General features: G+C 35.5%; 1 protein-coding gene across 1 annotated transcript in view; it reads left to right on the top strand.

The window, feature by feature from the left end:
• The window catches only part of LOC149084886 (fragile X messenger ribonucleoprotein 1 homolog A-like), a 102,150-nt gene that overhangs the window by 9,571 nt on the left and 66,535 nt on the right, over positions 1 to 26,044 (top strand). Inside the window, exons 2-3 of the mRNA XM_089232621.1 lie at positions 4,565 to 4,617; positions 10,448 to 10,544. Of these exons, the coding sequence (XP_089088747.1) occupies positions 4,565 to 4,617; positions 10,448 to 10,544 (150 nt within the window). The remainder of the gene's footprint in view (positions 1 to 4,564; positions 4,618 to 10,447; positions 10,545 to 26,044) is intronic.

The following is a 26,044-nucleotide window of genomic DNA, read 5'->3' as shown; positions in this document are numbered from 1 at the left end:
TAGTCTGTTGAGGTGAACCTGGCCACCTTGCACTTTGACGATGGAGACCTTTGAATTCTAACTACTGTAACATTACCATTTAGGCCCCCGTGGAAATGGTCCTTATTCTAGTTATTTTTAATAGATTTTAATTTGTTTTACGTTATATTGTTTCCTGGATCAATCGGTGGGATCATGTGTCTGCCGATCGGCCGCTGTCTTTAATTTGGTTGCCAGATTCTGTGTTATATTTGTTACAATATTTTCTTTTCTCTCATGAAGTTATGTAAATTAGATGCAAGCTCAATACCACACCTTTGATCTTGGGATTGGTTCTGTCATGAAGCATTGTGGGAACGCTCTTGTATAAAAACCAGATAGAGATGTGCACGACTACTACTTCTTCCAACTTATTTCCTGTCTTCATTACTAAGGCGTCACGTCCTGTTGAGGCGCGAGCCAGATCGTCTCTCAGTTGAAACAATGTGTTAAATTTGGGAAGGTGTGCCTTTGGCATCTTACCCCTACTTCACCAAACACCAACTCTGGCCATATCGCTATATTGCAATTTACTGCCATTAGTGAGATGGGTTGGAAGTGAAGGCGCTGTCTATCGGTGGTCACCTCGAGTTCGTTAGGGAAATTAACTTATCTATTTCCTCCCTTGGGTTTGAACCCGGGACTCTGACAACAACCTTCACGATGGTAGATGAGCATCTTACCCGTCTCATTGCTTGACCTCATGTGATAATCAAACATCGTTGTGATCCCATCACCTGCGGATTGATTAGTGGCCAGACCGGCTACCCTTGGACTTCTCTTGATGTCCGCCACAAGTTTTCTACGCAATGGCTGACCTATAGTCTCAAAGGATATTTCAAGACACAAAATCGTCCAAACCTGGTATCAGGGTTTCTCCTACCATGGTGTATTGAAGACCACAGATTGACGGAGACATCTTGGAGTGTCCTGTGGACGATGTGAACTAATACGTGAATACCTGGACATAGCAGAGAGACCGTTCTATTTTATTGTCTCATTGTAATATTTGAGAGAAAAGGCTAACTGTGCTGTGATAATTATTTGGAAAAATGTTGTACTAATTATTAATAGTTAATAGAATAAATGTTTATAATTTAACTAAAGTCTTGTCCCATTCATTATTGTCATCCATTCAATGATCACTGGGGTTAAATTAATAAAGAACCCGGAAATGCAAGACAAACATTGCACTACCACATCATTCAGTTTCTTAACGACTCTGTAGGGTCCTTCACAAGTTGTCTGGAGTTTCGGGCAAAGTTCTTTCTTGCGCTTCGGGTTTCAGAGCCAGAAAAAGTATTTTTCCTTGAGGTCGTGCAATGGGGCCTTCACGTCATAGCAGTTCATCTTTTCAGAGCTGATGTTTATCCTGTCTCTGGCAATTCGATGAACATCCTCGAGGCGTTCCTGGAGTGCCTCGATGTATTCTTCCGGTGGAAAAGGAGCATTTGACAGTTGCCTAAACAGCAGGTCACCTGGCAGCCAAAGATCTCGTCTCATGAACATCTGTGCTTGTGAAAATCCGGTGCTCTCGTGGATGGCAGTTTGGTAGGCTAACAAGTGGTAACTTTGAGTCCCAATCTTGTTGGTTCTGCAACATGAAGAGCGAGAAGTGGTTCATGATGGCTCTGTTGAATCTCCAGACAATCCCTTCAGATTCTTGATGGAGCAGCGTAGTTAGTGTCTTTTCCATTCCTAAAAGCTTGCACATGCCACCGAAAACTGCTGAAGTGAAGTCTTTTCCCTGATCGGAATGGATCAGCAAGGGACTCCGAATCGAGACACCCAATTTTGCCCTAAAATTTCAGCTAGCGTCACTGCTTCTTGATCAGGAACAAGATACGCTTCCAGCCACTTGGTAAAATAGTCCATCACCACAAGTATGTACTTGTGGCCATTGTGAGTTCTGGGTAATGGTCTTAGGATGTCCAGGGCAATTCTCTCGAATGACGTACCAATGTTGTAGCATTGAAGGTGGGCTCAGGTGCACTTCATAGAACCTTTGCGAACGGCATAGGTGTCACAACTCCTATACCATTTTTCCGCATCGTTCCTCTCTCTCTCTGGATTTGTTGCAATAGAATCTTTTCACAGACCTTCTGGAGAGTCTTGGTTATGCCAAAATGTCAACCAGTCAGGCTTCTGTGCTACTCTTTCAAAACTTCTTCCACTCGGCCTATTGGTAGGATTAGTCTCTATCTGAACGTCTTTCCATCCTCTTGACTCCCATTTGTAGTACAGCATGCCATATTTCAGCTACAGAGTCCCATAGTGCCCAGTATCTTTTCATCGTCAGACTAGAAGAGGTGACGTCTTGTTGCATTGGTTTATTCTCGGTGGATTCCATTAAGTCAATTATTGGTTGAATGTCAGGATCTTTTAGTTGAGCCTTCCTGTTGTTCTTGCCGCTCCAAGGATCGTTACTTGAGATTTTCTTTCTCACTGTAGGGTTAAAAAAAAGGTTTCTGAATGCAATATTCACAGAGATATTCAAATTCCAAAGACAGAGGAAAGTTGGGGAAAAAACAGTGTTGAATGTGGATAAACTGTTTTAACTCATTTAATGCTGTTTTTCCCCGACTTTTCTCCGTTTTAGGAATTTGAATATCTCGGTGAATATTTCACTTAGAAACATGGTATATATATTTTTTTACATCAAGAGAGACAGAGCAACAACTTTCTAACTGGGTTTTGAGCACACGGGGACTGTATAAAATGTTAATTTTTTTATTTTAAAAACTAAAGCCCATTGAAACATGAATGACATGTCTGAGTACCATACGTTATTTGGAAACTTTTCTATTTGGGAGTATACTTCTAGAAACAATGGTTCGCCAGTAAAATGCCATACCCCCTGTATATTTTTCTTTAAAAAAAAATCTTTGGGTTTCTTGCTGTATTTCACTTATTTTCATTTTTTTAAAATTGCATTGATCTTTATTGTGATGGTAAATTTGTATATGCGTGTGAGACAACTTGAGAGAAGACAAGCTCAGCCGCAGTTCATGATCATTCCTTCCAGCGACCGTACGTATATAGTAAGATAAGCGTTCTCCTTTCCTTCATGCATCTCCTACACACAAGTACTCCTCTGGAAGGTTAGGGGAATGGCGAACGTACGATCCAGTTTGACATAAGAGTATAACGATAGGGTGAATAAAATCTGAAAGTATAAGGAATATATATATATATGAAATCCGTCCTCCGGAAGGGCTCGTGGTTAGTCTCAGTCTCTATGTCTGGTAAAGGTGGTAGTGGTATTGGATACACCTGCTGCACTACTCAATGCCCAAAAGCACACAAAAAGTTCTTTTCGCGGTTAAAATACCCCGCGCTGTTGGTTAAAAACAGTTTTTTTTGGGCAGTTCAGTGCGTCAGGTCTGGACCCGGGTTTCTTTGCACAGATATTGCCAATCAAGCCTGCAGAACTTATTACGGAGAGCATGTTTCACATAGTAGGTGCTCTGATGCGAAGAAAACGGGGGACTCTAGGGTTGCTAGATGTTAGTATACAACCCACAAGGGCATATGACGGGTGGGATTGCATTGAATTTTATGAATTACTAAGGAACTCGGCGAATTCACAAAGTTGCATGGGAAAGAGAGGGCTTGTGAGGCCTAAGCCCTTTGGTTTTGGGGCCTATGAGGTGCTGTATGATGAACATTCAATTGATATTTTTTTTAAAATAAACAAATTAATTTTTGAATTTTGTTTACCGGGCTATAATTGTTCTGGGGGTACCCCTCCCCATTTAAAGCTCAACATGCATCACTACTGAGAGGCTTCATGCCAATGTTGGCATGTCTGCATCCCCGATTCCAGATACAGTTGTAAGTTTTCTTCTCCTCTGTCAATCAACTGCTGGTGGGCAGAGTTAGCTTTTGTTCAAAGTCTGATAACAGAAGAGAAAAAAATGTTTTTCTTTTCCCTTTTTTAAGGTAGTTATATGATTAAGCTTACAGCATAAATAACAGAATAATTATAGTTTTCTTTTGTTTTATTTTCGTTTTTGGGGTGGGGCATTTATCAGAAAAAAATATTTTTTTTGAAAATTAGGTGGCAATTTCTAGAAGGTCAAATGATTTCCACTGTCGCAGTTATAATGTGATCAAGAAAGTTTTAAAAACTGCTTAAAGGGTTAAGTGAATGTTGCGAATGCTTAAGAATATAATTTTGCTATTGTCATTGCACATAATCACTGAGTCTTGATTAATCCCAGGTGCCAGGTCACCATGGCCACTATAAAATTGGTGATAGCACCTGAAATTTTATGTTTTGTGATTAATAAATTGGTTTGATGACAGCACAAAAATTCTATAAATTATGTCAATGCGTCTATTTACGTGGAAAGAGGTAACTTAGTGCTGGAAAAATAAGAAAAGCGCTAGTTTGAATAGTTTTTCTCAAAAAAAAAAATTTGCTTTGTTCCTTTGGCAGACGCATAAATGTTTTTTTGATTTGTCATGCCCCGATAGTCACAAATGTATGTAATTTTGGTATAGTATATAAGCTAGCTATTTTTCATAATTTTCTTTGTTACAGGCTGTTATTACAGATGTGTTAGAAGATGAAGTTGCTGTGAAATTTGAAAATGAGTAAGAATTAGAAATTTTATTTGAAAGATGAGACATGTTAAACATCCCTTTTGAAATTTGTTTAGTTTGAATTTTCTGATCCTAATATTTTTACTCATGAATGACAGTAAAATAATCTATTTAAACAAAAATATCTTATGGTCAAAGCATGATGTGGCTATTTTGCAGAAGTTTGTGGTTTTCAGCTGCATAAAGTGAAATATTGTTCCATCAATATTTAGAATTTTTTGATAATAAAGGCAGGAGGACCACTTGAAGTCTAAAGGTACAATACTTATATACAGTGGAACTTCGGTTAATGAGCGATTTGCATAATGAGCAAAAAGTTTTAACAAATTTTGATTTGATTAATGAGCAATGATTCACATTAGGAGAAAAAATTTTACACTTTGTTTATTTAATTTCACGTTATCACAACTGAGCTGAGAGTTTTTCCATCTTTCATCCACACATGTACTGTGAAATTGTGGGTAATATTCTCCCCTAGTCTTCGGTAGATATATAAAATTCTCGAGAATAATCTTTCGGAGGACTACTATTATAAATAACTTGAGAATATTCTTATAAATTCTTGATGAAAATATTCTCCTCTTATTCATAATATAGTTACGTATAATATCCTTGAGAATATTCTCTGGTAGGACTACTTGCATAAATTACTGGGGAATATTCGTATGGAAAATAATAAGAATTATTCTGAAGTTATTTATAATAATAGTGCTTCCTGAGAATATTCTCAAATACCCTCCTCGATGAGAATATTCTTCAGTTACCGAAAAATCTTTCCAGAGTATTATCAAGAATATATGCAATAACGTGTATTATAATAAATAACTTGAGAATAATTATATTTTCGATAAGAATATATATTCTCTAGTAATTTATAATACAGTAGACTCTCGGTAACTTGACACCCTAAAACTGTTGACAAACATGTCGACTTAAGCGGATGTCGAGTTAGCAGGGTTTCGCTCTAAATTTTTGTCCGATCATTTTTGTGTACGTAATTATACGCATTCAAAAAATTCGATTAAATAAAATGCTAATTCTCTCATTAATTTTAATTTGGGGTTGTTTCATAATAGAATCAAAACATATAAAAAAATTAACCTCATGAAAAATAATCAAGTATATTTGTTTGTTTTTCTTTCCGCAGAGAAAACAAAAATTCCACACTGTTCAGTTTATCCCGCGATTGTTCGGCTTTTTCCTGAGTGCGTAGGAATCGACGTATCACATCTACAGCTTTCAATGCATCATGGCGAGATGATGTAGATACTTCATCTGAACTGCAGTTTTTTGATTTTCCGATAAAACTAACGGTTTCAATTTTTCTATAGTTTGCAGCCAAAAGAACTGTCAAACGTGTGTTTTTACCTCCTTTACTTTTTTCGCCTTCGAAGGCAAGCGTTTGGTTAGGCGAAAAAATGAACCTGTCTCATCACAATTAAACACATCTGCATCTTTATACCCTTCTATCATTGGCTTCAGAATATCATTCTTCCAATTTTCAACAGTTTCTTGAGATGCAGATGTGCTCTCTCTGCAAACTTTCCTATAAACAATGTGATGGCGCTCTTTTAATCAGGTCAACCATCCACTGCTCGCTGTAAAATACCTTGATTGAGATTTTTTGCGAAATCCTTTGCTTTCTCTTGAATTAATGGTCCAGGTAATGGGATTGAGTGAGACCGAGTGGATTCAAACCACAAAAGAGTTGCTTCTACGTCACTGAAGTCTGATTTTCTTATGCGTTTTCTGCTTGGTTCATAAGATTCAAATACTCACAAAGAAATTTTCTTATTTTTGGCAAATGTTGAAATAGTGTTCCGTGCAACTCCATATTCTTTGGCGAGTTCACTCTGAGTTTTACCCGATTCTAGTTTTTTAATTTAAACTTTTGATTTTAAACTTAAAGTGTGATGTTTGCGTACAGCCATTGTATTCACGGCCATCGATAATCAAGATGACAACCAAATGACATATTCAGCGTCTAACTAGGCTTTAGCTCTTTTTCTTTTACTCTTTTTCCAAGAAATCGTGAAACTGAGTACCACCGAAAACATTCTTCACAACAGACGATATCAAAACTCCCAATAGATAAGATTTTAATCTAATTTTGGATGCGGACAATATCCACACGTTTTTTTGACCGTGAAAAGAATGAAAGACCTTTTTTGGAAACTCCACTAAAATGATAAGCAAGCCAACAGATTTCAAATATTCATTCTTCACATACACGCCCCCAATGCAAAAAAGGGACCCATCATAGAGAACAAAGGATTCTTAAAGTACCCCTGAACAATGTCAAAAAATTCTTATAACTGATAATAGAAGGCCAATTATAAAAACCAGTCGTGGTGAAGGGATAAAAATCGTAGTCGACTTAAGCGGAGTTAAGCCAAACATGTGTCGAGTTAGAGAGGTTTTCCTACATTGAAATTAGTATTGTACCAACCAAGGGAATAAGAGATGTCGAGTTATCCACGTGTCGAGTTACCGAGAGTCTACTGTAGTAGTCCTTTGAGAGAATAGTCTCAAGAATATTCCCTGTCCCCATATCTCTTCCCATCAAGAAAATAGAAACATTGGAGTTTATAGACCACAATATTAAAGTTTGAAAGCAAGAAAAGTAAACCAACATGGGGCTGAATTGCACAACTTTTAAAGAAATGTGAGTGATACAGAATTTAAGTGTGTGTGCATTGAAGAAAACAACAGTTCTGTATCTTACAATGAAAATGATTGTATAAGAATAGCTTCCTTTATCAATCAACTTTGGTTCAATTTCTTTTGTTGTGAACTTATTTCTGAAAATTTATCTAATTTTAAAATAATTTTTTAAGAAGGTTTCTAAAACCTTTATAACCAAACTTTTAAAACCTCTCGTCATGACCTGGAGAATATTCTCAAATTAAAAGTTGTCATTGGGGGTGATTATACCAAAAATTGTTTTGTTGTAAATGTTTTAGACAATGAAAACTGATTTATATTACACAGTATAAACAAAATTAGTAGAAAAAATTAAATTATTTAAAAGAAAAATGAATATTCTCGATTATTCTCCAATTTTTACATCCAGGAGAAAATGAATATTCTCATTCTCCGAGAATATTCTCACCTCACATCTCAAGTCTTCTGTCAGCGTGCTTAACTCGAAAAATGAACACCCCCCTACGAATGTGACTTTCGATATGAAACTAGATACATTGTAACCACGCGTATGTGTGCTTAAAGCATTTTTTTAATTGTACTTGGAGAAAACTTAATAAATTAATAACCTAATCTATTTTTAAACACCTCACTAGTTTTTAATACAAATACAAACACAAAGGCCACAACAGGCAAATTCCTCTGCAAAGTGGCAGAAAAAAGATGCCCATAGAAAATATGGATATCAAATATAACCAAAATATAGCAACCTAACATAAAAGCATGTATTATGAAAGAAAACGACTAATAAATAATGCTATAGGCTATAATATACTGCCCATAAAAAATATTATGGTTGTCTTAATCTAAGTATGAATAGCTTCTTGATTTATTCCACTATGTTAATCATACTTCTTTTTAAATGTGTCAATTGTGTTAGAATTCACAATCTCCAGAGGTAAGTTATTCCATTTATTAACAACCTTTGTGGCCACATCGCAATCATGAAAATGAAACTGAACTCATGACGTCATGTTATAAGATCTATAAAAGGCAGTGTGCCGATTCAGTTTTGCTCACGTTTGCTATCTCACTCACGATGCACTAAGTTGAGCACTAATCGTTGATTTTATGTTTATCTAAAAAGTGGTTAGATCCAGTTGTTATCTGCCGATAAAAAAATGCTATATAAAATAATTATTTAGTTGCATGTTGATTCTGTGGAACCACAACCCTATTAGAGTAGTATTGTTCTATTTGCCCTACTTATGAGTCTTGATATTTTGTATTGCCTGCCTCAGAGTTATTAATTCAATTTCAATTGTTGCTAATTTCTGTGTAACATAAAAGTGAAGTGCAGTAAACCCCCCTTCATTGTGAAAATACTCAAACTAACGACTCAGACTGATAGAAAATAATATTACGAGAGACTTACCATAATATGACCCATGATTCATTGCTTTCTATTTAAGTTATCAAATTTGTTGAATTAAGTTTTAACAAAAATCAGTAGTTGCAAGTTGTATTCATCTAACTGCTGATTATTTTCACTTTTCCTTACAAATTCTAATGAGCTTTCTGTCTTGGAATTTATTGGTTTTTCTTGGATGTTTACATCACCAGTAGTTTCAAATTTTTTTCCTGAAATTAGAAGTGACACCGGCCAACATCAAGTCAATGCAGGACCCTAACTTTAGGGGACACGCTGTTGGATATCTCTTATTATATATGACAGAGTACCCAAAAGTAACAGGAATTTATTTGTTTACAATTTTTTTCTAAAAATTCTTCAATTCTCTTGAAAGTACTACTTAGAGCTAAATACATTTGTTGAGTCTTTTCATCTATTGTTCAAAACATTTTTTAAATTCATCTGTTGTGATGCCAGGGAACGCTTCCATTGTTTTTGCTTTCACCTCATCCATGTTCACAAAACACTGTCTTTTTGGTCCCTCTTCATCAGGAATAAAGAAAAGTCACACAGAGCTAAGTCAAGTGAATAGGCCGGGTGGCACACTGCAATCATACTGTTTCTTGTTGGCGCACTGTGAAGAAAGTTTGAAATGGAGCATACTCATGATGCAAAAACCAGTCGCCCATCTCTCACAAATCTAGCCTTTTTTGCACATACTGTTGTGCAATCTTCTCAGCGACTAGCTTGGTTGTCAGTTGACATTTCACTTTCTTTGATATGCGAAAACCATCCATACACTAGAGTTTTATCCATAGCAGCATAACCGTAATCTTTCTCTTTTTTTTTCTGTAGCAGGAAGCAAAACTTCACAGACCCACACTGTTCACATAAGTCTGTCATGAACAAAAATAAAGAACAAGCTAAACATTTTCCACGGAAAAATTCATCCCGCACACAACTTTCCCAGGCTATGCCACTTGACACATTGGTTCAGAAGGAGTGGCTTTATGCTTACTTAATGAGAGAACCATGTACTAATGATACTCTGGTTACTCTAAGGCATGCCCGAGTAGCGCAGTGGTAAGATGCTCATCTTCCACTGTGAATGTTACCATCAAGGTCCATGGGTTCGAATCCAGGCATAGAACGTCAGAAGCAAGTTATCTACAGAGCTTGGGCGACCATTGATGGAGGGAGCCTTCATTTCCCATCCAACTCCACTGGTTGGAATTGCTGTGTGGCAATATATGACTGGAGTTGGTATGTGGTAAAGTAGTTACTGTAAGGCAATTTCGGTTACTCTTGGGTACGCCCCTATACTATGAAAGATACAGGATACAAAGATACCTTAAATATGTTTTTTTGCAGAATTCATTTTTGTAATTGAATGGAATATTAAATGTTTAAAAGGTGTTATAGCAATTTAAAAATTATTGCATAGTTTTGATCAGGAGTAGTATAGTGTGTGTGTGTATATATATATTTTTTTTATCCCGCAGAATATTGTTATATTGAGATATCACTGATTTTGGAAGATCTTGTAAACTCAGTTTTAATGCCTATATGATGAAAGGCGTCACTCTCCCTTGTTAATATGACAGATGTTGTTAATATGTGATGACAGGATGAATTTTCCTTTCCTGAAACATCAATATCTCCTCACTCAGCCAGTGTTATGTATTTATTCTGTTAATGCCTATAGTCTTTACGGCCTTTCTCTAAAAACTAGCAGTATTATGTGATGTATTTTAAAATATTTTTCAGTTGGCAACCAGCAACCAAATTCACATTTTCTCGTATTCGGTTACCACCAATGACAAAAGAGAATGAAAAAGAATTTCAAGAAAATCAAGAAGTGGAGGTAAGTTTTTTTGTACTTCAAATATTAACAAAATTCATGTAAAATACTGGAAAAACTTTAATCAAAAGATGATGATGATATATAGGATTCTCAGGAATTAAAATAAATTTCTTCAAATTTAAATATTTATATAGATGTTAATAGAAGTTTACTTTCTTGAACATACATTTGTGGCCTGTTATTAAAAACATTTTTTGTTGTATATTTCTGTTATTTAGTTACACAAATTTTTTATACCTTTTCGACAGTGGTGAAGCATCCAGCCATCTATAGATATGGCTATAACTAAGCAAAATAAGAATGTCAAATAAAATATTTTTATTATAAATCTGTAAATTTTGTTTATTTTTTTTTCTTTTTACTACGAAGATATTGTGAACGTGCTTTCATGTCACTGATTCATTTCATTCCCGATAGATGAAGATGATTGAAGCATCTTGAGTATTGAAAGACATGTATGGTTACCAGTCATTCTCATTTCAGGACATGTCCTCAACTTTGATAATATTTAAAGCATACTTATTCTTATACGTTTTTGGAAATGTCTCCTTTTTACAGGAATCTTCTTAGCTGTCATTGAGGGGTTGGTTCCAAAAATATGAATTGAAATAATTAAGAGCGGTGGCTCTCAACCTTTGCTCCATGCAGCCATGTGTACCTTTGGGGCTGCTCCAGGGAAAAAGTAATGAATTGGTTAATTCAATTAATAAATAAGGCTTACAGGGCTCCGCCATAGAAATTACATACTAAAAGGGGCTTTGCATAAAGGTTGAGACCTGCTGAATTAGAGGCTGGTTTTTTTTCCTTTTAACCTTTTAAGTGGCAATGACAAGATATCGCACCTCAATAAAAGCCCCTTAGCATTGACAAGCCCAAATATTTTGTGAAGTTGATTTCTCAGTGGAAAACTTTTCCCTAAACCTCTTAATTCCTTAATTTGCACCTGCTAAAAATCGGAAGAAAGCGTATTTCATTAAAAAAGGATTTGGCATTTTGATGGGGGGGGGGGGGTTTGGTCATTTCTAATTCCCGCTTAAAAAGTTGATGCTGCTCAGAGTTACTTGTTTGAGATTCACCGGAAAGTGAAATCCTCTAATAATTTTGTTACCAGGGTTGATAAGAATCTTGATTTAAAAAAAATCGAATTTTTTTAATTTAAATCAGATTTATTGGATAAGATTTCTTTTTTTATTTAAATGAGATTTATTATTATTACTTTTTTTCAAATTTTCACCTTAAAATATTAACTTATGAAGAACAAAACATAATCTAATTTTTATTTTATTAACAGTTAGTGGTTTAAATATTGTCTTTTTAAAAATATGTCTGAACAATATTAAATTCTTAAGATAAATGTACCTTTTAAGTACAGTAGAACATAGATTATCCGAACCAATCGGGACCGAAGGGTGTTCGGTAAAGTTAAAAAGTTCAAAAAATATATTTCAAAACTTAATTCGATAACGCAAAGGAATAAATTGAAATTCAGCAATAAAAACCTTAAAATAAAATTTAACTGACTTACACTGCTTTTTTCATTTAATTTTCAGAATATCACAAAATAAAAAAATAAAATGGTAAAACACAAATACATACATGCATGATAAATAACGCCTTCAAACCATTAAAAAAATGAATCTATCTTTAATTGCTTCAACTTGCTTATATGACATTTTGCAGCCTAATCCTGTAATAGTTTTAACATTAACAATTCAAGCAGGTCAGCGTTAGGCTGCGATTCTAACCATGCAAGACATTTTGTGAAACACACTGTTATGCCTCACTGCGTGTTCTTACATCTGTCGTTGGTTCATTTTCATCACTTTCACAGTCATCGTAATCAACTTAATCGTTTGTTTTTGTAAATATTTATCTATCATCCAAAAAATGATATCCTGCATCGTTACTATCAATTTTCAACCACTGAGACACATCGTCTTCATCACAGGACTGGAATACAAGGAGTTCCTTAAGTATATTTAAGCATTCTTTCGAATCTGAAAGACTTTGATCATTTTCAGTGGTTGCGTTAAAACCTTGGAAATACGGGCATAACTTCCTAAAACTTTGTTATATAGTGACCCGAGGAAGAGGATTCCAAGCTTCTGCCACCATGTAACAGCAGTCTTTCACATTCAGTGCTTTCACAAAAGACGAGATATTCTGTGAGGAATTCTTTTCCTCAATCAGCAATTTTTTTAGCAACTGCTTTCTGTACTGCCATTGCAGGCTCTCCAGTACACCCTGATCAAGTGGTTGAATAAAGGAAGTCGTGTTTGGAAGCAAAACAAGCAAATTATCCCCTCATTCTGGAGCATTGAACAGTCTGGGTGTGCTGGTGCATTAACCATCAATAGAACCGCTTTGCCTAAACCTTTTATTTTAATCTTGTTTGGACTTCTGGGACAAGTATGCATTGAAACAATTCAGCAAACAACTTAGAATCCATCCAAGCATTTTTCTGCAACAAATATTTCGCTGGTAATGAGCAAAGCAAACATTAACATTTTTGAAACATCTTGGATCGAGGCTTTCCCTACCACAGTTAGGGGCGAGCAATGTGTCCCAGATGCATTTGCACATGCAAGGATTGTAACACAATCTTTTATTTCCTTCCTTCCAGGAGTTTGTTTCCCATCAAAAGCTCTTGTTTCCACCAACAAGAGTTTTTGATGGGAAAGCTTTCCAGCAGAGTCCGGTCTCATTGCTGTTGTAAACTTGATCGGCCAGTAAATCTTTGTCTTTGACAATTTTTTCCAATTCCTTAACAAATTTGGCTGCATCTTCTGAATTCACAGAGTTTTTCTCCTTCAATGTTGTGCTGACGAATTCCATGTCTTGACTTGAAGCATTGCAACCAACCCACGCTCGCTTGAAAATGTTTATCACCTTCTAGCATTTCATTAAAGAGTTTAGCTTTCTACTGAAGCATCGGTCCATTTATCGGAACACCATCAGTTCTTTTTTGTACGAACCATGTGTCCAGCTTTTCATTCTCTGCCAATTCCATTGTGAATCTTTTTCTTTAGCCCTTTAGTGCAGTTTCCAAACTGGCTGCAAATTTTTTTATTTTATCTCAATTTTTTTTAAAAATCACTGATGGTTGCCACACCTAGTCCATATTCAGCTGCAAGTTTCCTCACACCATCACCCGCTTTCAATCTTTTCACAATTTCCACTTTTTTTCGATGTTGAAAACAATGTGTTTTTGTCATTCTGCACTTGAGAAAGACTAAAAGCGTTGACACTACTAAAGCTAAAGAAAGATTGAAAGATACCTGTTTTTAAGCGAACTATGAAAGATATCTCCCCCCCCCCCACCCGACAAAACCGTGTTAAGAACTGTTTTGTTGTCAAGAAGACCCTCGCCTCCTTTTCATTATGGCACACCCACAGGATTAAGATGAATTCGTAGACGAAAAGAAAAGATGACAATTAAATCTGTTCCTATTCACGTATTTGTTTCATAGCTGCCAAGTCTCCCGAATTTTAGCTTCATCGCTCGACCTCCCGAAAAGTTCTTAAATCTCCCGAATTTTTACGAAAATCACAAAAATCCCTAATTGTCCCTAAAAATTCCCTACTTCATTAAAAAAATCCCCGCTTATGAAACCAATCCCTAAGGAATTTCTTGTGGGGCATGAAGCCTCTTTTTTTTCCCTTTCGAAGTGACGTCACACGTCGTAAATGGCGAAATTCCCTTTTTAAGGAAGTTTTACAAACCCTCTGATGGTAACAAGAAAGTTGTGTGTCTTATCGTGCAGGGAAATGGCTTAGCAACCAATAGTCCTGGATAATATTCGTGTAATATTCGAAGTAATACTTTATAAAAATTACGTTTAATTGCATTTTTAATTGGGTTGCTGTATTTTTGAAACATATGACAACCATATTTTTATGGGCATCTTTTTATCAGCCACCTCGTTGGGCATTTTGCCTGTTGTGGCGTTGTATTTGTATTTGTATAATAATTGAAGATTCTAGTGACGCGCATATGGTCAAAATTTCTTTTGTTGAAGTTACGTACGTGCGATATAACAAAGCACGAATAATGATAAGCAAAAACATATTTAATCAATTTTAAAGATACCTATTCCGATGAATTTCCTTTCATCAAACGTTCCAGAAGACGGCCGACTTTTCCTTTTTGTACAAGTTGTGTTACGGACATAAACATCGGTCATGGGAAGACTGCCATCATCACTCGTGAAATGAAAAAAAAACATCAAGCAAGTGTCACAAAAAGTCAGTGTTCTTCAAAAATTGACTGTGTTTTCCTTCATCTTCCGATGATTTTGGGGTCATTCGCGCCGAATGTTTGTTCGCAGTGTTTCTGATTGAACACAATATTTATTTTTACATCATTGAAGTTTTGGCCTCCAATTTCACTTGTTTTTTGCGTAGGAATTTTATTCCCAAGGGTTTAACTTCCATGTGTGTAAAATACCTATTTTAATTTGACTTCAGTAGGGATTTTATTCCCTACGCTTTAACTTTTATGTTTGGAAAATCCTTATTTTATTTGGAAAAATCCCTATTGTATTTATTAGGGAGTGGTTTTAGCATAAAATAAGGGTTTGCGCGAAAATCTCCCGAATTTTCATTTTCAAAAGTTGGCAGCTATGTTGTTTGCTTGTCATTTGTTTATAACTACATATACACTGTACCCGGATTTGCTATTGTTTACATCTATAGCTCACAGGTACGGCATGTACAATTGTTTGGAAGTGGATTATTGTGCAATAGAACAACACTGTCGAGTTAAGAGATAAGAGGATTTAAGTTCCAAGAAAATACCAACTGTTGAACATTATTGACTATAGAAAACTGAAAATGAGTTAGGTTGAAAAGGTGTTTGGTTGACCGAGTTGTTTGGAAAATTGATGTTCTACTGTATAGAAATCAGACCAACACAAATTATTCAGACAATATTGAACTTGATAAATAATAAAATAAGTGCACAGTCACATACATGCCTCAAAGCAGAATATTCTGAAATCTGTGATGTCCGTCGCAGAATAATCAGTGCTACAGCATAATAATCTGGACTCGATTGTTCAACTCGATTATGGGAATTTTTATTGCAGAGCATTTCCAGTCAGCCAAAGGTTCCTTGCTGAACAATGTAAAACATTCTGCTTTGGGGCATATATAGAACAGACATTTATTTATATAAATGCAGAGAGGGAAAATTATTGCTGTAAAATTTGTTAATTTCAATCTTTATTAAGTTCAGGATTGATAAAAAAATCCTTATTTTTTCAAAAAAAAAAATTAAATTAAATTTTTATTATTTAATCAAATTTTTTTAAATTTAAATTCTATATTTGCTAATTTTTAATTCCAAGTTTGAAAAGCTAACTTATTAGGGGTATTGAAACAGTTTTCATAACAGATATATAGTTCTCGTTTTAACTCGTAGACTATATTAAGCTCTAGTGATCTTGCTTATGCAAAACAATTTACCACACCAATGTCATCTAAGAACAAATCATTTTATGCTTAAAACAGTACTGAAATTTGTACTTGGTAAAAAAAATCCAAAAGCACAGTCGTATTATGCAACTAACATTTATTTATTTTAATCAATTTAAGTATTTGGGAGAAAAATCTTAGTGTGTGTGTATATATATAGAATATATTACGGTGATACCGAATAAACTTTTCTTTGAAAAAGAATCACTTCGTATAAAAGTGAAAAATTTCTCTGTTGAGAATTAGAGTTGTGAAAATATTGTAAGAATTTATTATTGCTTTTGAAAAGAAACACATCTCGTTTACCAACTATGACAATTATTGCCACACTTCTACAAAGCCTGTAGTGACTTCCATTCCAGGGATAAAAATCTGTCTATACAGTTATTACTCTTTTAGAGATGGGACCATAGGCGGAGATAGATTTATAAGTCTGGAGGCATGATGATTATGTCAGTTCATATAAACGCATGTACATTAGAACATTCATTTCCACATTTGATGCTGGGTCCCCCATATCTCCGCCCATGGGCGAGTCAAATATTGAATTACTATTCAGCCCTTTTGTCTAATATTCGGTATTCTGCCTATTCAACCCTTTTGTCTAATATTCGGTATTCTGCCTATTCAACCCTTTTGTCTAATATTCGGTATTCTGCCTATTCAACCCTTTTGTCTAATATTCGGTATTCTGCCTATTCAACCCTTTTGCAGAATATCCAGTACGGCCAAATGTTGCTTAGGTATTCAGCTGAATATCTGTAAATTTAATTACTAATTTTTAAAATTATATTAATTGGAATTTTTTGCATAAATTTAAATTGCCGCTGTGGTGGTCGAGTGGTTATAGTGACGGACTCGCAATGCGAGGATCCGGGTTCGAACCCCACAGTGGTGGTCGGCTGAAGTTGGTTTTCTGTGGTTCCCAACTTCAAGGCGCAAATGCGAGCCGATCTCCCCGTTAAAAAGTCTCGCCACAGAGAGCAACAGTCCTACAACAATAAATCATTCAATCATAACACTTCACTCATAGTTAAAAAAACTAGTGGCAGATGGCAGCACTACACATAACAAGCATTACAGAGAAACAACAAAACTTCACGTCAGGTTTCACTACACGTACATGCACATTCCCGCATGTACCGATTCGTTGGGGGGTTCTGGAGGGGGGGGTGTGGGTGGGGCACATGTGTGGTGTAGTAGTAGTAGGTAGGGCCTCCAAAAAATGGCTCGGGGATCCATGATGTTCTTAAGTCAGCCACCTCGTTGGGCAATTTGCCTGTTGTGGCGTTGTATTTGTATTTGTATATTGAACTGTGAGGTGTTTATCTCCTTTGTGAGGTTATGTCAGAGTGAATTTCTGGGATAGGGATAATATGAAACTAAAAATAGAATCCTACAACAAGTGAAAGTGAGCATGAATTCCACAAGTGAAGTTAGCTATTGAAGGATGTATCTAGACAAGATTCTCTGATACCTCGGCAAATCAACGCCTCTGTTTACAAATTTTTTGGATAAAATTTTTTTCAATATTTTTCTGCCTCGGCTAACGATTGCAGATTTGACTAATGAACATTTTACATTTTACTTGATATGGATGCATCAGCTATCATAAAACAGATGCATCATGAGACAATTTTTTGTGCCAATCAATGAATTCAATGAGTAACTTCCACTTCAGTTGGTTAATGTTTTTGTACCTCAGAATTGCTTCCTAGATACCCTTCTCTTTCAGAGAGATTTTGAGCCATTTGATGTATAATGTATGATTAAGGTAAAAGAAAATGCATTTTAAAAAAAGCCTTAAAGTTGAATGGTTTCAGTGCATATGGCAATTTTTAATACCAAACTGAACAATGTGGACATTCTAGGAACTTATTTTTTTGTATCTGCATGCGTGTGCAGTGTTAGTAATTTTTTACAGTGTTTTATGAAAGTTGCTTTAAAATTTTGGGCAGTTCCTAGAATGAGTTCGACTATTTTCCATAGAAACCTGTAGAAAATCCAGTTTTGACTAATGAATGTTGCTCTGGAAAAAATTATCTTACTATAATAAATTATATTAGCTGAAATATTAGAGAATATTAGTTAAAGTGTCACTGTATTAAGCTACTGAAAAAGACAAAAGGAAAAAAGTACATCTAAAGAAGAAAAGAAAATGAGTTGTAAATTTTTTGTGATGCAATCATAGCTGAAAGTAAATAATGGATAACATTTTCTTAATTAGATGTGAAATCGTAACAAATGTGTTAGAAAAAAATTGATTCTTTAAAATACAATATTAATATATAATCGTTAAATTTGATTGTCAGAGTATCATGGCAATAAAATACCTTCCATTGCATAATTATAATTCAATTTCAAATCATTTAAAATTTTCAATAATTTTATTTTCAATTAAAAATTCTAATTTTTTTATAATTGTAATGAATTTTAAGAAAATTGATATTCAACCAAAACATTCGTTGTCCCGTCCGATTTAAGGGCTTCACTTTCTCCATAGAAAGAAAATTCTTGGAATAGACCCTTAGAAACCACTCTCTAAAATCATCTAATCTTCTGAGAAAAACTGAATTCTATCAACCTGACTCTTCACCCAAAAAACCTATCTTTATCACATTTATTTAAATATTAATTAATGTGGAAGAATAGATAAACTTTGCCTAATAACACTCAGAAAAATCACCAACTAAAAAGGCAAATAAAGGAAATTACGAAAACTCCTTAGTTCGTTTAAGGAGTTTTCGTAATATCCTTTATTTGCCTTTTTTGTTGGTGAATTTTTCTGAGTGATCAATTAATGTGTAAATAATTAAAAACATGAAACTTACTATCTCTTTAGTCTATTACATCATACTAAAGTTAAAGTTAGTTAACCAAAGTTTAACTAGGGCTTTGGGTAAGGGCAAAAATGTATATGTTTACCTTGATTTCCAGAAAGAAAGCATCCGATCCAACATGGTAAACTCTTTAAGCATTTACACGAGATTGGGATTAGGGTGCAACTTGCTGAATTGGATAGAATCGTGGTTAAGAGATAGGTCACAACGAGTTATGGTGAACGAGGAATTCTCTGGTTGCACAGGCGTCACAAGTGGAGTTTCTCAAGGAAGTGTCCTTGGCCCCATACTTTTTTCACTTTTTATCGATAAACGTAATCAGGGCATCGATGGGATTGCTAACAGATTTGCAGATGACGTGAAGCTAATGGGGGGTAATTGGGAATCAAAGCGATAGGCAGTTGCCCCAGACCAACTTAAACAGGATTGTAGCATGGGCGAATAAATGGAGCATGACGTTTAGTGTTGACAAGTGCATGGTTGCTAATTTTGGTTCGAACAACCCATGGTTCGCTTACGAGTTGAATGGTGTCACTATCCCGGATGTGACTAGGGTCACCGATTTGGGAATTCTTATTGACGAGCGGCTTAGGTTTTCTGAACATTGTTCAGCAGTGGTAATAAAGCGAATAGAATGTTTGGTCTCATTTTAAAAAAGGTCTTTTCGTGTTCTCCTAAAGTCATTCTTCCGCTTTTCCGAGGCTTAGTTCGTCCTGGACTGGAGTATGCTGTAATGTTTTGGAGACCATACCCACAAAGGGACATAGACTTGGTTGAAGGGGTGCAGAGAAGAGCTACATGTGTCCTTATTGACACACAGGGCTTGAGTTATGAAGAAAGACTTAATTTTTTGAATATGTTTACATTGGATGACCGCATGTGTCAGGGAGATATGATTGAAGTGTTCAAAATTTTCATCGGGATGGACCATGAATTATCAGTATACCATCAATCGACTGCACTTTTACAAGAAGACACCAGTATCGATTGATAAGGGACAATGCAAGATAATGGTGTCGCATGGAATTTTTCTCTAATACGGTTGTTAATAAATGGAATAGCTTACCCCCGGAGGTAGTAAATTGTAACACAATTGACACGTTTAAAAAGAAATACGATAAACATGTTAGGGTAAATTGAGAAGTTATCCATATGTAGAATAACAAGACAACCATAAGTATTCTTATGGGCATTGTATAATATTTCATCATGTATATATATATATATTGTTTGTAATTGCATTTTTAATTGGGTTGCTGTATTTTTGAAATATGACATCCATATTTGTTATGGGCATCTTTTTCTGAGCTATCTCGTTGAGCATTTTGCCTGTTGTGGCATTGTATTTGTATTGTATTAAAAAAATCATTATTTAAAATTGTTTGAAATATCAAAAGTACCTGATTGAAACCAGTGATTAAAAAAAAAATCCAGTGATTTAAATCGTAATACCCTGCTTCTTACACAAATACAAATACCACAACAGACAAAATGTCTGATGAGGTGGCTGAAAAAAGGTGCCCATAAAAAATATGGATGTCAAATACATATCTAAACTATATTAAAAATAGAGCAGCCTAATAAAAGCAATAAAAAACCAATAATTATGATAAAATATAAATATACTGCCCATTAAAAATTGTGGTAGTCTCATCTAAGTATGGGTAGCTTCTCGATTTATCCCAATATGTTTATCGTATTTCTTTTCAAACATGCCAATCATGTTATAATTCACAACCCCGAAAGGTAAGCTATTCCATTTATTTACTACCTTATTAGTGTTGTAGAACATAGCGTAAAATGGCTGTTGGCGTCTAGTGGCCATGCCATCACAAGCCAAGCTCACTCAACGAGAGGGAAATTAGTTTGGAGCAGCCGTGAGACTATGCTTTTTCTCTTCCCTTTTTTTTCTTGTTCCTCCAGCGATCAAGCGAGGTCTGTTTCACCTCGGCTTTGATAATCTACATCCTGTAGAAAAGGAAAAAAGATTTAAAACTAAAGTAAATGTAAAAAAATTTGGTTAGTGAGTGAACACATGAGTCACGTGGATCTTGAGGAATGAAAGGCGACTGGGTGCAGATGGAAGCAGATGATGGTACCGTTCAACCACGATCTTCAAGGACAGGCTAGGCTCTGTTGAAAAGACTGACCTCTTCCTATATGGCTTCATTATCCAGTCCCATGAGATGATGGGAAATAAGGCACACCTGTGATCATCAGTCCCTCTGAACTCTTCTCCATGTCAAAGAATTCAGCCCACGACTATGATATCTTCTACTTGATAATCTACCAGGCCTGGTATGTGCAATAGTTTAAACTAATTCATAGAGCTCTTAACTCTGATTCGCTAACCATAATATGCATTTAATCTTGTTTTATAATTATGTGGCATAATACAGTTATTTTAAAACTATCTTCTCTCCCGACTCTCTTATTAAATGTTTCAATGGTGTTGTAAGTAGATTTTTCCTTAGTAAACTTATATGATCATGAATTTCCTCCCTTTAATGGAGGGCTTTAACCCTCCACTGCATTAGAGAAAAATTCCTTCGACACCACAACCTGGAATTTCCCTTACTAAATGATACTGAGGTCCCCTTATCGAAGCAGTTAATTGACGATGCATTAATAACTGAGTCATGGTTTATTTTATCCATCCTGTTGAAACATTTAAACACTTCATTCATATCCCAATGACACCTGCACTCCCCAAAGCAGAATATGCCGAAATCTGCAATGTATGTCGCAGAACACTTAGTTCTACTGCAGAGCAATCTGGAAGAATTTTAAGAAAACACTATTATGTAAAAAATACTATTATGAGAACTTTTATTGCAGAACATTTCCAGGTAGCAGAGGGCTCGTTGCAGAACAATGCAAAACATTCTGCTTTGAGGCCCGCGCTCTTCCAATGTAAACATTTAAAAAAAATCAAGTCTCTCTTCATAGCTTAAGCCCTGTGTGCCATCAAGAGCATGCGTCGCTCTTCTCTGCACCCCTTCGACCACGTCTGTCCCTCTATAGGTATGGTCTCCAAAACCTGACGGCATACTCCAGTCCAGGATGAACCAAGTCCCAGAAAAGTGGAAAGATCACTTTAGGAAAATATGAAGAGACCATTTTCGAGAATGAAACTATTCAATTTTTGACCACTGCTAAACAATTCTCAGAAAATCTAAGCTACTAATCAATAAGAATACGCAGATCGGTGACCTTAGTTGCATCCGGAATAATAACACCATTCAACTTATAAGTGAAACATCGGTTGCTCAAATCAAAATGAACAACCATGTTTTTGTTGTTGCTAAAAGACATGTTCCATTCATTTGCCCATGCTTCAATCCTGTTTAGGTTGGTCTTGAGTAACTTCCTATCGCGTTGATTCCAGACTACCCCCATGAGCTTCACATCATCTGTGAATTAGCTTACAATCACATCGATACCCTGATCAAGTTTAGCAATAAAAAGTGAAAAAGTATAGCAGAGATGCCATACTTTTCAGGGAGGTGAATGATACCTCATTCAGGGAGAAGCAACTATATAAATAATTTATTCAACAACTCGCGTGCATATCAATACAGTAGTGTACAAAGTAGTAAAACCACTTTTCAATCTCGCCCGATCATGATACATGGTGAAGGGGGAAAGTTGAAGTTTTTCTCTTTTTCCTTATAAGAACTTAAAAAGAATGCATCCCAATAGTACTTTTGCAGCTATCTGCTGGCATTCAAAGATTTGTTCCTACAATATTGCGAATTCATATTTTTTTTAAATCGTAAAGAATTGAAACGCCTGTTTAAATTGTAAAACTTTCCTGAGATCGGGGAAAAAAATGAATCTGTAAAAACTCTCTACCTTGAATATCCGTAGTTTTGTCATCTAGCTGCTATGTGGTAGTCACCGTTTTGCATCGCGAAAATCATGGATGTGTACGTAAAATTGACTTTTGGAGGGGGCACAAGGAGATCTAATCACAGAAAGTTTGGGTCACTAATGCTGGAAAACAATTTTAAATTAACAGATAGTATAAAAGAAATTTTATTCAAATATTTTAATTCTCTACAAAAATATTTTTAATTTTTGATCTTGGGAGTGGGGGGGGGGGGGGAAAGAGGCCCCTTATGGCCTACCCCCAAATTTTACTTTTGATAAAAATCTGTGTTTAGAACTTGCGATTGCACAGTGGTAATCGGCTAAAAAATTGATTTTCTAAGGTTTTCAAATTTTGAGTTGGCTATTCCTTTTAAAAACTTCTGGTTGCCATGGCGATCACACAAATATACATAAATTAAACTTCAAATGCACGCATTACCAGTTTGGAGTATAGTTGTAGGGCTGCTGGGAGGGTGGAGGGTGGTGGCTCTAGTGTCCTGGGCTCTACTAGAGGGCGGGCACCAAATTCACCCTTTATAACTGCTTCTTCTACATTACATGGATGTGCCAAAATGTGGCGCTAGATAGATGGCACAACCTACTGAACACATAACACGCCAAATGCTGGGCGCACACACATAAGCACACTGTTAAGTTTCTCCAACACAAATCACATAAGCACACTGTTAAGTTTCTCCAACACAAATCTGACATAGCTCCCATATTGAGGTGTGAAAATATGTGGCAGTTAAATGGCAACAGATCAGAGCGGTGGACCATCAGGGAGAGAAAATATAATTATTTTACCAGGAAAACCAAAGTATGAATAGGGAATCAGAAGATAAGTGTCTGAGAGGAAAGAGAATCGAATTTGCTTTAAATTTGATCAGAAGATTTTGAAAGTGCTACGATCTTTTTAACGAAATATAAAATCAATCAAAAGGAAATTTATAGATTAATTTATTAGTAAATATATAAATGTGTGTCTCCAACTGTTAATTAAAGTGGATCCTGCTTATAACATTTTTCAAAAACCGTTGTAAAAAAAGTAAATAGGACAACACTTTAAACGGGAAATCTTAATGAGAATTACTTATTGTTAGGATCATAAAAATAAGTTGTACTAAGTGGAAAAACGTTCTAAATGGGAGAAACGTTATAAGTGGGATAAACTGTATATATTTTTTAGATTTATTACATGTGCGGAATTCCATACATTAAATTTTCAGTGCTGAGAAGCTTCTTTGCAAGCTTTTCCTACTAGTAGACATGAAAGTAAATGAACCTTTGGATAGAACATGTTTTTAGAAATGAATTATACTTGATTTTTTCACAGATACCTTCTCCTACCCAGAACATGACCCACTGCTCAGTCTCAATGAATAAATATAAGCAGGTGATCAAAGACCTGGCGCATGTTGGAAGAAAATTCATAGAGATGCTAGGGAATTATGGGGGGGGGGGCATAATTTTTTTCAAGATAAACTTTTTTTGAGAGGGACCCACTCTCACTCTAAAAGGACCCAGATTTTTCGAATAACCTGGGTCCTCCCAGGTAAATTAGAGTACAGCGGCATCTCTGGTATAGGGCCAAGGACATTTCCTTGAAGGACTTCACTTTTGACACCTGTCCAATTAGAAAAATAATGGGTTATGGTGAACAAGGAATTATTATATTAACGTTATCGCTTAACCACAATTTTATCCAATTCAACAAGATGCCCCTAATCCCAATCTCGTGTAAATGCTTCAAGAGTTTACCATGCTGGACCCGATTGAATGCCTTCTGAAAATCAAGATAAACAGCATAGACATTTTTCCCAAAGCCTTAGTCACGTGATCATAGAAGCAAAGGAGGTTGGTTACACATGACTTCCCCTTCCTTAACCCATGCTGGTTTCTGAACAACACGTTATTCTCATCTATCCACTTCACCAATTGCCTTTTGATGATAATTTCCCATGTTTTCAAGAGGGAGCTTGTCAAAAAAAAAAACTAGACTATAATTGGACATGGCTATTTTACTGCCCTTTTTAAATATTGGAACCACATTAACAAGCTTCCAATCTTTTGGGACAATTCCCTCAGCAAAACTACTCCTGTAAATCTGTGACTGGCCCCAACAATTCATTAGCACATTCCCTGGGGACCCTGGGATTGATATCTCCTGGTCTTTTGCTTGCACATACATTTTTTAGAAGTTTTAGGACTTCCACATCTTCCAATTGAATTTCATTGAGGGCTTTGCCACCCCAAGCCACACCAGTTCTTTCACTATTAAAGACCTGATGCAAAAAAGTCATTGAAAGCACTATAGATATCTACACATTGCTCTCTACCCTAAACCCTCCTGTCCGGGGGGAGGGGGGGGCAACTGTCCCCACAGATCCATTATTGACATACTTAAAAATGATTTTGGGTCAGAGCCAATGTTATCTGCTAACCTAGATTCAACTTCCTTTTACTATCTTTTATCACTTTTTTCAACACCCTTTTTTCTTCCACTTTTGTATTCTCTGAATGCCTTTCTCTTTTAAAGATAAAGATTAAGCATGTTATCCATGAACCATGGCAATCATTGTCATATCTATTTACACATTTGGTATGACAAAAAACAATGAGTAAAATTAATCAGTTTGCAAACAAGCAATTTATTGAATGCTAAAAGACTAAGTTTTTTAGATTGCTTGTTTGCAAACTGATTAATTTTACTCATTGGTTTTTGTCATACCAAATTGTACACACATGACCAATGTACACTTCAATCTGTCATTTCAGGAAGATAACCTAATTGTAATGCAAAAATTGACTGAGAACAGCGTTTTTCACAATAGGCAATATTGCCCCTTCCAGGCAAAATTGAACGCACTGGGTAGGGAGAGAATGGAAGCTACAGATACAACAGTGGATCCTGTTGGTTAGCTTAATAAGGGAGGAGGATGTTGATGGAAAAAAGTTATTCCTTTGAAGGTGGCAGTGATACGAGTAATTTTGAAATATTGTGGCCCTGAAATATTCTTAAATTGAAGCAAATAATGATGTCAACTTTTTTAAACCTTATTTTTTCATCATTAATCCTGTTCAATAAATTATGAAATGCAACATTTTAATGTCAATTTTTTTTTTTTTTTTTTCATGTGAAAAGGATATGGATTCTTTCTCTTTAACTGTTGCTATTTGCATATCAAATCTTTTTAATACAACAGTTGTATTGATAATTTTTTCAAATGTACTAAGTGGGAAGTGTAAATCATAATCACTCAATGTATTAACATCAGAGACCTGTTGGAAACTGGTATTTTATTATTTGAT

Source organism: Pholcus phalangioides, unplaced genomic scaffold (assembly GCF_987345545.1).
Source record: "Pholcus phalangioides strain wild (caught in Gottingen) unplaced genomic scaffold, Ppha-v1.0 ptg000007l_1, whole genome shotgun sequence".
Lineage (NCBI taxonomy): Eukaryota > Metazoa > Arthropoda > Arachnida > Araneae > Pholcidae > Pholcus > Pholcus phalangioides.
This window is presented reverse-complemented; position numbering and strand designations above follow the sequence as displayed.